The sequence below is a fragment of the Mastigoproctus giganteus genome, chromosome 5 (assembly GCF_048544385.1).
Source record: "Mastigoproctus giganteus isolate SK-2022 chromosome 5, ASM4854438v1, whole genome shotgun sequence".
In the NCBI taxonomy this organism is placed as follows: domain Eukaryota; kingdom Metazoa; phylum Arthropoda; class Arachnida; order Uropygi; family Thelyphonidae; genus Mastigoproctus; species Mastigoproctus giganteus.
In genome coordinates, this window is record NC_143579.1 from 67,280,403 (window position 1) to 67,292,883 (window position 12,481).

The window sequence follows — 12,481 nt, forward strand, 5'->3', positions numbered from 1 at the left end:
CGAAAACAATTGCATTGCATATAGAAATATATATGCATAATGCATACATCCTTTTCTGTCAAGTTACGGGTTCCACCATAAAATGTTTGAAATTCAGAGAAAAGTTCCAAAGAAGATTAGGTCTGAACTTTAAATTCATTATTTAGAGGCTATATCACCAACTGAAAAAAAACCACATTGCGTCGAGTATGTATAAGAAAAAAAAAAATGCCACGAAACATACTGTTATTGTCCAGAGAAGCCAGCTCTTTGTGTAGAAGAATGTTTCAAGACATATCACAAATAAACAATATTATTTTTGTGAGTTTTAGTAATACACTTTTCTTTGTGTATTTGTGAATAAAATATTTTTTTTTTGTGAATAAATTTTCTGTTTTCTGATTTTTCATTCTTATCCCAGAAGCCCACTATCCATCAGTTGCACGTATTTGCTATGAATATACTCGTAACTGCACCTGAAAGGCAAGTCATACCAGTCCGAGCTAACTCGTATGCGGTATCCTGGGCCAGATTGTCAAATACAAGTTAACTCGTATTTGGTAGTCAACGTGTTAAATTAGATTTATTGGTAAGTTATGATAAAAATTTTTTACAAATTTTAACACAATCAATCTCAATATCTAAGTCAATGGTTGTTCCCAGCCTTTTTGAGAATGTGACCAACTTTGACAATTCAGTAAGGCCTCATGACCCAGATCAGTTCAGACCTGGGAAAGGGTTCCTTCATCAGGAAAATATTTTAAAAATGATGGTGGCAATTAAAGGCTATTTTCATATAATACAAAAAAAAAAAAGCACACCACTTCTCAAAGTGATCATATTTATATTTAAGTGACATTGCAATTGATTTGGTTTCAGCAATTCACTGGAAAGAACTTTCATGCTTTCAAAGTAAATCCATACTTTAAACTCTCTGGCCTTACATCATGAGAGAGGCTGGCTGGCATTGAATTGTTGATGTGTGCAAGGCAGATAATGTTTAAATAAGAGAGGATAAGTGCTGCAGAGGAGCTTTAATTTCAAAAAATAATTAAAGGCATGTTTTTAATTAAAAAAAAAAAGTCACAGTTGTGTTCATAAATGACTGAAAAATAATGGTGGTATCAAAAAGTAAACAATTTGAATTATTTTTTGCTGATTTTTAAGGTTACAAATGGGTTAACTTTTTATGCCAATAACTGAGTGAACACGTGAGGAACAGATCACTACTGGCTTGCCTCAATTAAAGGTTGAAAATAAGATATTTTAATGATGCACATTCAGTTTCTTAAAATTTTCCAATTTTCAGCCTGGGACTGACTGTACTAATAATAAAAATGTGCAGTAAGTGTTACACAAAAAAAACATCAGATTGCTGCCTAACAAAAAAAAATGCATGTACACATTACAGTTGTGTGATGTCAAGTGATTGTAACTTAGCTAACAAAAAGTGAAGACCTGCAGGTTGACAAGTACAAAAGCTTGGTGAAATGAAATTGTGATTTATGCAGTGGTGGAAGTTAGAGCTAATATTTTTGTTAAATATTAGTTATCAGTATTTTATTAAATATAACATAAATATAGGTAAAAAAGAAATATTTTCATGACCCTCCAGAAAACCCATAGGTTGGGAATCACTGACATTAATTAAAATGGCAACAAATGCCAACATTTCTGAATTCTCTATTGAATTCTGTTATTAGACCACAGTTTGGGTTCTGAGAATTTCTGCTTGAAATAAGTCACATTGGAAACTATAGAATGAACCTAAATTTGGGTTGCCCCAAATTTTAGGTTCATTTCTAATTTTGAATCATTTGAACACGTTCAGAACAGTATGATGACAAATTATTTCCAGCAGAGTTTTCAGGAATTGCAGTGATATCAAAATGTATACAGGTAGTTCCCGACTTTACGAGTTAATTTGTTCATAGTGTGCGCTCGTAAAGCAGGAATTTATTTCCCATAGACATAATGTTAAAAATAGGGGTTACGTTATCAACAATAAAATTAGTTAGCTAATTAGTTTATGTTTAAACAATGATTGATTTATCCAAAGAAATGAAAATGTAGCCTGCAAAATCAAGCAAATTATAATAATAGAGAAATTATTAATGACTTACAAATGTTAAAGGATGTTTATTCTTCACCACCGTCATCAACTAAATGCACGCTCGTTGATCACTCATTATTGGCTCGGCACTCGTTGAATTGTTGCACAAAGAATCATCTTCTTCAAAAATGCTTCAAGAGGCATTTATTTCCAAGATAATCTTCTCTTTTCTTTTTTAATTTCAATAGCATGCATAAGCATTTTTTAACGGAACGCACAAATTGCAACTAACACGATTTGCACAGAGTTTACGAAGCTTAAAAAAAAAAGAACGAAGAGAAGATTCTGAAAATTTATTTATGTTTTTTATACAATTGAAGATTTCAGTAAAGGGGAAACACTTCACCATAATAACGTAAAAAACCACACAATTCCAGCTATCGGTATTTTTGCAAATGCAATAATATTGAGTTTCCTACCCATTTATAAGTGTTTGCAGTAACAGAAAAGCCCAATAAACAAGAAAGTGCAAATTGTTTTATGTTGTTGTTGTTGTTATTTGGTTTTTAGGAGCATTAGCAACTAAGGCCATATTGCTCCGGGAATATGCGGTGGTCATTCCCTGACCTTTCCGCATTCTCCATATTTAGTAGTGACGGGCTTGAACATTGGTCTAATCAAGAGCCGTGTGCTACGCACTGCTGCTCCTTCCCACCTGGTTACGGAGGTGCCGCAAATTATTTTATGGTTATGACCTTTAGAAAAATATCACGAAGCCATTCAAAATTGGTTCTTATAACAGAAAATATGATAACGATGAAAGTGTAGTGCATTTTAATGATATGAATTGGTAACTAATACAATTTACACTATAAAAACAACTTTTTAGAGACTTATATAGTGAAAATTTCATCTTCCGAGGTCGTGATATCATAATGTGAACCCAATGTGTTATTGGGTTCACATTATGATATTTTCACGATACGAAGGTATCTCTGGAACAGATTAATATCGTAGAGTTTGCAAATGAAATGCAAACCACGCACGTAGATATATAATACACTGTATTGTATAGCTATGCGCATGGTTTGAAATGCAATATTTATGAATGTTTAGCATTCATTTTTTGCAATTAATGTTCATATTTTCGATTTTATTTATACTTGAAAAAAAACAACTCGTAAACCCGGGAACTCATAAAGTGGGAACTATCTGTACTTATAAATTGAGAAGGAGAATACTTTGAGCTATAATAGCCTTTGTATAACTAGAGGTGAGGAGTGAAATACATACAATATTCTTGTTGACACCGAGCAAGCAGGAAATGTAGTTTGAAAATTTTTCTTTAGATTGGTAAGATATAACCTCAAGGGCTCACATCTGGTGAGTATGGACTTGGCACACCCAGGGTCCTGAGCTGAATGTCATCATTCTTCTCTTTCTTGGTGATTCCTTTCTACTGCTCTCTCTCTCTCTCTCTCTCTCTCTCTCTCTCTCTCTCTCTCTCTCTCTCTCTCTCTCTCTCTCTCTCTCTCTCTCTCTCTCTCTCTCTCAGGGTAGCTCGGGAATTTTTTTTTGCCTGGTGCAGCATAAGCCTCAGGCTTCCTTGCACCATATGGCTAATAATAATAATAATAAAGTTCACCTATACAAAGAGAAAAATGTTAAAAACCAGTGAGATGTCTCTTTGCAGGTTTAGGGTTTTCACAGTGAAGAAAATAGAATAAAGGGAAGAAACTTTCAGAACTGAAAACTCTGGAGTGCCAGAGAGACAATGTCTTCTTGACTGGCTAAAGCTGTCACACACTGAAATGAAAATTTATAAAGAGCAAAATGAGTAAAATTAAGGTTGCCTAGTGAAGAATAAATGGAAATACCCAGAAAAAGTAGAAAAAAGGAATTCAACCACTGGATGCCCCATATCTTCAAAGGGAGGATTACAAGGCATTCCAGCAGATAACCACTCAACCCAGAAGAATGACAGTTGAACAGTTGTAGTCCCAGTAAGCGAGCACAGTGAAGCATTTTAAGCCATGAAGAATGAAAAAGAAAACACGTGAACAGAATATAAATATCCAATGACAGCACCTCTAGTGAGGAAGGATAAAATATCCAGTATTTAAAACTTCAGAAAGTAAAGATTGCCTAGTAATTACTAAAGTATAAAATTAAATTTTGAGAAAAACGAAATCAAGGGTAACACAATTTAGAATATGTTTAAAAAATAGATAAAATAAAAGTCTGTTGCGCAGCAAAGTAAACAATGCATGCAAAAAATGTGGATATAACAAAGTCTGGAACAGTGCAGGTGCAATAACATGCTAACATAAAATATTAAACAGAAAGACCAGAAAAAAAAGGCTGTTGTATTAAGTAATGAAAAAAGGCTATTATAGTTTAACTGACATTTTTGGTCCTCTTTTCTGTGCTCATTATTTGGACCTTCCCCAAAATTTTCACCCTGCAAGCAGCATAAATTTCTTTTTTTAAATTGTGGATTTCAGTTTTAACCAGATTTAAAGGAAAATTACAGCCCTCTTGTTTCTATTAGTCTGTTTGGTGTGACATAAACACTGGGAAAGGAAAAATGAGAGTAGGTGTGTGTTATAGGCCTAATGAATCTGATTAGTATAATAAGCAATTCTGCAGGGAAATAGAGTGGGCCAGTAAATCAGTGTCTTATAATGGAGGATTTTAATTTCCCAGAGATTGACTGCAATTTCTGGGTTGGTCACTCACACACTAGCAAGGCTTTTGTGGAATTATTGGATGATTGTTTTCTACAGCAGCATGTTTGGGAGGCAACTAGAGGGAGTAATACTCTTGGTCTGATTATCAGTAGTGATTCTTCATGCATTAAGAATCTGCAGATAGAGGAACTACTAGGTGGCAGTGATCACAGTGTATGGAAGTGGGATTTACTAAAAGAGTATCAAATCAAAGAGGTAATTACCATCAGGGGTAAAGGGAAGGGTTTTTGCTTTCATAAAGGTGACTACGGTGGTCTGAAACAGTATTTAAATTCTATAAGGTGGGACCAACTGATGATGCCAACAGCAAATTCAAAATGGGAAGCATTCAAAGAATTAATCTTGGAAGCTACTAAGCTTTTCACACCAACAAAGAAATATTGTTCAAGATTTAGGCCTAAATGGATGTCAGATGAACTAATTAGACATGTTACAGAGAAAAAAAATGCATGGGATACATATAAATTAATAGGTGACACAGAAGCCTATGATAGATATAAACTGGTCTGTAACCAAATCACAAAAAAGGTTAGGCAGGTGAAGACAGATTACTAGAAATCTTTAGCAAAAGATTCAAAGAAAAACAGCAAAGAGTTCTTTACTTATGTAAACTCTAGAAGGAAGGGGATGAATCAGATTGGTCTACTTGATATCGATGGTTCAAATGTTGATGATCCTGCTCAGGTAGCTAACAAACAGAATGTATATTTTGCATCTACATTCACACATGAGGAGTTATTCAGGGAGGGGAATGCCAGGGGTGTATTAAACTCTGGCAGTAAACTAGATAACCTTGTAATAACTGAGAGTAAAGTGGAAGAGAAATTGTTGAAGATAAACATAAGAAAGGCACCTGGGTGGATGGAATCTATCCAGTTATATTAAAGGAGGCGGCAAAGGAAGTAAGCAAACCCTTAGCCATAATTATGACAGCTTCCTTGGACTCGGGGGAGGTGCCCATGGACTGGAGATGTGATCCCAATACACAAAGGAGGATCGAGAGGAGACACGAGGAGGCACTGGTTAAAGAAGCATTGCAGGATCATCTAGACAAGACTTTAGTTAGCTCGGACACAGCATGAGTTTGTTAAGGGGAAGTCTCGTCTGACCAATTTGATTGGATACTATGATGTAGTCTCAAAGGTGTACTGGATGCAAAGAATAATTTTGATATCGTATATTTGGATCTTAGAAAGGCTTTTGATACTGATGCACATGGAATACTGCTGCACAAATTGGAGCAGTGTGGCATTGGAGGCAAATTGCTGCTATGGATAAAGGGACGGTTGAGTGGGAGAAGACAAAGAGTGGTAATCAGTGGACACTGCTCTTCGTGGACTAATGTTATTAGTGGAGTCTCCCAGGTTTCAGTGTTGGGTCCATAGTTGCTTTTTGTATTCATCAATGATATTGATGATGATATATCAGGCTTAATATCCAAGTTTGCAGATGATATAAAGGTCGGCAGGGTTGTTAATGACAGTAAGCTGCTGCACCAGGATCTAGAAAAGTTGAGCAGATGGGCTGAGAAATGGCAACTGAAGTTTAATATTGACAAATGTAAAGTACTGCATATGTACTGCAAATGTAAAGTCCTGCTCAGAATAATCGCCTGAGGGCATAAATTGAAATTGAGGAAAGACAGTTGCTGAATAGATTGTGTGGAAGTTTGCCTTTAGCCAGCGGGGGGGTTGATTGCCGGAACAAACTTCCATCTGTCGCTGTAGAAGTTGATAGCTTAAACAGATTCAAGGTAGAACTAGACAAACATTTGGAGAGAGTGGATGGGTGAAATGAGAAATTTCTGGTTTTTTTTTTTTTTTGGCTGATATAAGTTGGCTTTCTTGCATCATGTGCCTTGCTAATGCTAATCCTGTGTGTGTGTGGTTTATATTCCTTTTAGTTTTTGTTCTGCTTGATGTAGTGTGTTTTTTACTTTCCAGCTTCTTCCATTTTCAGTGCATTTTCTATTTTAAGTAATTTATTGCTTTTTGGACATTTTGCTATTTAATATGATGGTTTTTTTGTGTAATCTGAATATTTTATATTAGTGCATGATCATGCCCTCACTGCTTCAGACTTCATTGTTCCAGAATGTTTTTTTTTTTACTTTTCTACCCAATGCACCTTTTATTTTGCCTATTATTTTTAGCATATTCTGAATTGCATATTCCTTGGTTCCTTCTTCTAAAAATTTAATTTCATTTTAATCCATTCATACTTTAGTAATTACTAGGAAGTCTTTACTCTATGAAGTTTGAAATGTCAAATATTTTATCCTCACTAGAGGTGCGCCTTTGAATATTTATATTTTATTTAATACATTTCTTTATTTCATTTTTTTGCTGCTTCAGGCACTTCACTGGTCAGGACTGTGCTTGCTTATTTGTTACCATAGTGTTGGGGCTACAACTGCTCAACTATGTTCCTTCTTTGTCCTCTGGAATGTTCTGTAGCTTTTCCTTTGAAGAGAGGAATCAATGGTGAAATTTATTTTTTCTTCTTTTCCAGAAAAGAAGAAAAATAAATATTGCTTTTCCCAGTTATTTCCATTTATTTTTCATTGGGTAACTTTCTGAATCTTAATTTCGGGCTCTAGCCTGTCAAGGAGACATAACTCACTGTAATTCTTGTATTCAGTTCTGAAAGTATTCCTCCATATATCTGTTTTTGTTCATTGTGAAAACTCTAAACCTTCTCCAAAGATAGATACTGACTTATTGGCTTTTCCTTCCTTTTCAATCATTCTTTCTCTATGTAAGCAGACCTTTTTTAACCACTCTAAAGAAAAGTTTTTCAAACTAAATTTCCTGTTTGCTTAGTGTCAATCAGAATATTGTATGGATTGTATTTTGAAAGTCATCACATACACAAAAGGTTAATGATATATACAGGGTGTCTCAAAAATATTGGTACAAACGTTTAGGGGAGGTAGGTAACATCTAAAGGAATGTGAATCGCATAGGAATCCATAACCGGAAACGTCACCGTAAGTCGGTAGATGGCGTGGTAGTTGCCGCACGAAGCATGCATCGATATACGAACTGTGAGCTGGCAGACATGCACCTAGTGTATGGATTAGCAAAGGTAATGGACAAGCCGCTCAACGAATTTATGGAGAACGCTTCCCAGACAGACATGTACCGGACCACCATTTGTTTGCGCGTGTGCATCAAAATTTGTGCGATTATGGGTCATTTAGAGGTAACAGGAGTAGTGCGGGCAGACCACGTTCGACGTGAACTCCCTCATGGAAGAAAGTGTGTTGAATTCCGTCCAGAATAATCCTACTACCAGCTCACGTGCCGTTGCCTCTGCCTTAGGAGAGGCAACGGCACGTGAGCTTAGGAGTGTCTCATTGCAGTGTACAGCGTGTCTGCCACGACGATTCCTTACACCCCTTTCATCTCCAAAGGGTTCAGTTACTGCTCCCCCAAGATAATCCTGTACGTGTGGCTTTTGCGCAGTGGTTTCTCCAAGAAAGTGTTCAAGATTTGAATTTTCCAGCCTATGTTTTGTGCACAGATGAGGCTTATTTCACTCGGGAAAGCTTATTCAATCAGCACAATGCTCATGTGTCAGCTCACAACAACCCACACGGTGTGCGCCCCCATGCAGCATGACGTTGCTTCGCAATAAATGTGTGGGCAGGTATGGTCGGTGACTGCTTAGTCGGCCCATACCTGTTACCATCCCGCATGAACTCCGCTAAATATCAGAACTTTCTTGAACAAGTTCTACCAGGGGTTGTTTGATGATGTTCCAGCAAATGTGAGATGCAACATTTGGTTTCAACATGATGGGGCGCCTGCCCATTATGGAAGGTGTGTTCGTGACCATTTGAACAGGCGTTTTGGGCATCTTGGATTGGCCATGGTGGACCCGTTGCCTGGCCCCCACGCTCACCTGATTTATCGAGCCTTGATTTCTTTCTGTGGGGGCCCTCAAATCTATTGTGTATGAATCGCCTATGGAGACGAAAATGGATCTCACGGTGAGACTCGTCTGTGCTGCTGCTGCTACTGTCAAAGAAACTCCAGGTGTGTTTGACCATGTCCGCCCATCCATGCTGCGTCAGAGTCACGCATGCATCGTGTCTCATGGTGGAACCTTCGAGCATCTGTTGTAACATCATGAAATGCATCGATCTTGTACTCCATTGTTAATATTATGTTAAATAAATGTTTGCCACTAATTACTGTCTTGTGCCATTTCTGCTTCTTGTGCCTCTGCTACTGCTTTCCCGTGACGTTTCCGGTTATGGTTTCCTATGCGATTCACATTCCTTTAGATGTTACCTCCCTCCCCTAAACGTTTGTACCAATATTTTTGAGACACCCTGTATATATTTTTTTTTCTTTCAGAATTAAGCTGGTTACGTTTTCATCAGATCTATAATGATATATTTTTTAAATATATTTACAAGGTATGTAGTCATTATTGTATCATATTAAACAGGATAAATTGTCTTTTTGGTATAGTTCAACACAAGTCCAAAAAAAAAAAAAAAAATTTTCTTTTTTTATGCTTTGATTGATATAGAATCAGAAGAGAGTTACATCATGGCAGTGGTCCTTTTGTTTTTTTATGGCTGCAGATGGATTTGATTATAGAACATGCACATTAATGAACATGGCCAGAAGTTTCTAATATAACTTGATCCAAATGGTATGCAATCTGCATTGGATATACAGTGTGAAATGATTTTTAATTATTCTATATAAGAGTGAAGGTAGCAAACAACAATTATGAAATTACAGAAAGAAAAGTATAATGGTGTTTCATGAGAGGTATTTGTTTATTCTTAGTTTATACATATTTTTGAATTATTCACCTATTACAAAAATGTAAATCAGTTTTATGAATAACAACATTATTAATTTAAATGCCATGTATTTAATTTTTTAAATATAATTTAAGGACATCTGCATAATTCTGTTTTGTTACAAGTTATTTCAGCTCTCATTTATAAAATATTTTGTCTGTAAATATATAAATATTTCTTATTAAATTATTCAGATTTTTAATCAAGTTGGAATCAGAAGATTACAGCAAAAGCAGTTCCTTCTGACAGGTTATCTAGAATATCTTTTAAAGCAGATCAAAACTGCTCACTCGCAAGCACTTATTAAAATAATCACACCTGAAGATCCAAAACAAAGGGGCTGTCAGTTAAGTCTTATATTCTCAATTTCGCTTCATCATATTCATCAGGAATTAGAAAATAGAGGTGTTGTGGTAAGATCATTAATTTTTTTTTAATTTTTTACGTGGCATCTTAAATATTCCAAATAGAAAGTTGGCCTCTTGCAACTTTAAAATTATTTTTTAAAGGAAAATTACAACAAACTTTGATTAAAAACTTAAGTTGATACACTTCACTTTTTTTTTATCTCAAAATTATAATGCAGGCATAGCCAGTTTATATCTAACATTTATATTTTTCAAATTAAATCTCTATCAGATTCAAATTAAATTAAATTTAATTTGAACCAAATATAAAATGTACAAATGCACATTCTGTATCTTGGTAATATGCAAATGCATCATTTTGCACATTACTACCCCCAGGGGCTCACATCTGGTATGGACTTGGCACACCCAGGGTCCTTAGCTGGATATCATTATTTTTCTCTTGGTGATTCCCTTTCACTTGCTCTGAGAGAGAGCAAGTGTCAGAAGTGAGAGAGAGAGAGAGAGAGAGAGAGAGAGAGTCTCTCTTTCACAGGGTAACTCAGAATATATATATATTTTTTTGATAGTATGAATCAGAGCTGTAATACTCAATATGTTCTACGTTGATAATAATATTAGTAAATTAATAAGAGGAGTATACCTCAATATAGTACGTGGAACACTTCCGTATGATACCCTCCAGAAATTAAAACGGGAAAAAACGAAAAAATCAACAACTTACCGGTACATTAAAGTAAAATATAAATATAATTAAAGTAAAATATAAATAATTAAATAATCAATTTAACACAATTCAAAATCAATTCAAAACAATTAAAATTCAAATTAACGCAATTAAAAGAATCTAACGAAAATATTCAAAACGATTTTCCTTCCTGAAGCTGACAATGCTTTTCGACCGACTGTCGTGATCACAGGAATGAAAATTACCGAATCAGGCTAAACCTGCACCTTAAATAGTGATTATATGTCTTCGCGCATGCGCGTAAAGGTCCACGCATCGGAGATCAAATATGGCCGCCGAACATTAACAGAATTCTCGTGTAATTTAATTTCAACGGTTTCTGCAATTAATAGTCGCGTATAATTACGTTGAACGTTAAGTATTTTGGCCTCGTTAAATAAAAAAGTATGTTTTTCGTTAATGGCATGAAAGGCTAATTCTGACGCTGCTGAACGAGAAGCACGAACTGAGGCTTCGTGTTGATTTACACGAATATTAAGAGAAAACCGCGTCGAACCCTGGTAAGACGAGTCGCAATCACCGCAAGAAATGTTGTATACTAGATCATTAATTTGTGTTGCGAACGCGGAAAGAACCGAGCGATTGTTCAGTATAGTGTGTAACTTCCGTATAGGCCTAGCTATAATTTTAAATTCGGTATCTTTAAAGAATCTGTTAAGTTGTTTGTGCCACTGTTCAACATATGGGACAGAAATAAAGTATTTTTTGATATTACTATTGTTGATTGGTGTAGTATTTTTTATCCTATCCTTAGCTTGTACCCTAATTCGATTTATTGTGTTAATGGGATAACCCCTGTTCAAGAATCTGCTAGTTAATATTTGTATTTCTGAGTCCAAAGCAGAATCCGTCGTTGAATATTTATAGGCATTTAGAAATTGATTAAAGATAATCGATCTTTTGTAGGTGAACGGGTGGTAGCTATTACATTGAAGAAGCATACCGGTGTTTGTGGGTTTTCGATAGATGCTAAATTGTATTTTGTTCGAGTCACGGGTAAGCGTGAAATTTAGAAAGTTTAATGACTTAGTATCCGTATCTTCCCTTTCCAATGTAAATTTGAGTCTAGAATGAATGTTATTAAACGAATGTAAAATGTCTTGGATAGTACTACTATCAGTAATAACTAGAACATCGTCTAAATACCTCCCATAGTATGTGATACGGGGACGAAAAGGTGTCAAATGTATCTGTTCAATCGTTGAGAGATAGATCTCTGACATTAAGCCACTCAGGCTCAAACCCATTGGTAATCCAAAAATTTGTTTGTACACCTTGTCTCGAAAGGTGATGTAGTTAGCCTCAGCTAATAGTTTAATTAAGTGAAAAATTTCCTTAATGGGCAGCTTCGTATAATTAATCGGTGTCGAGTTTTTATTTAACATATCCTAAATAATATCTAATGTGTATTCAACGTTTACATTCGTATATAATGAGGTAACATCTAATGAGAATAAATTGTCATTGTCGCCGAGTCTACAGTCTTTAAGATTATTAAATAATGTATCGTAATTCTTAATCCCAAATTGTATAACTTGTCTAAAAGGTTTTATAATATTATATACATGTGTGGCTAAGGCTGAAAATGCCGAGTTCCTGTAGGAAACAATAGGTCGAATCGGAAATCCAGGCTTGTGTAATTTTACCTGACCAAAAAGTGCAGGAATATTGTATGTTCTGGCCTTCAATTCCTTCAACTGAACCATAGTAATGTAGTCGTTTTTACGATATGTGGTTAACGTTTTATTGTATTGATTT

General features: G+C 35.4%; 1 protein-coding gene across 1 annotated transcript in view; it reads left to right on the plus strand.

Moving 5' to 3' along the window:
* LOC150085463 (kynureninase-like) overlaps window positions 1–12,481 on the plus strand; it is a 243,115-nt gene that overhangs the window by 207,846 nt on the left and 22,788 nt on the right. Inside the window, exon 12 of the mRNA XM_090374572.1 lies at window positions 9,802–10,020. Coding sequence (XP_090230698.1) covers window positions 9,802–10,020 — 219 coding nt within the window. The remainder of the gene's footprint in view (window positions 1–9,801; window positions 10,021–12,481) is intronic.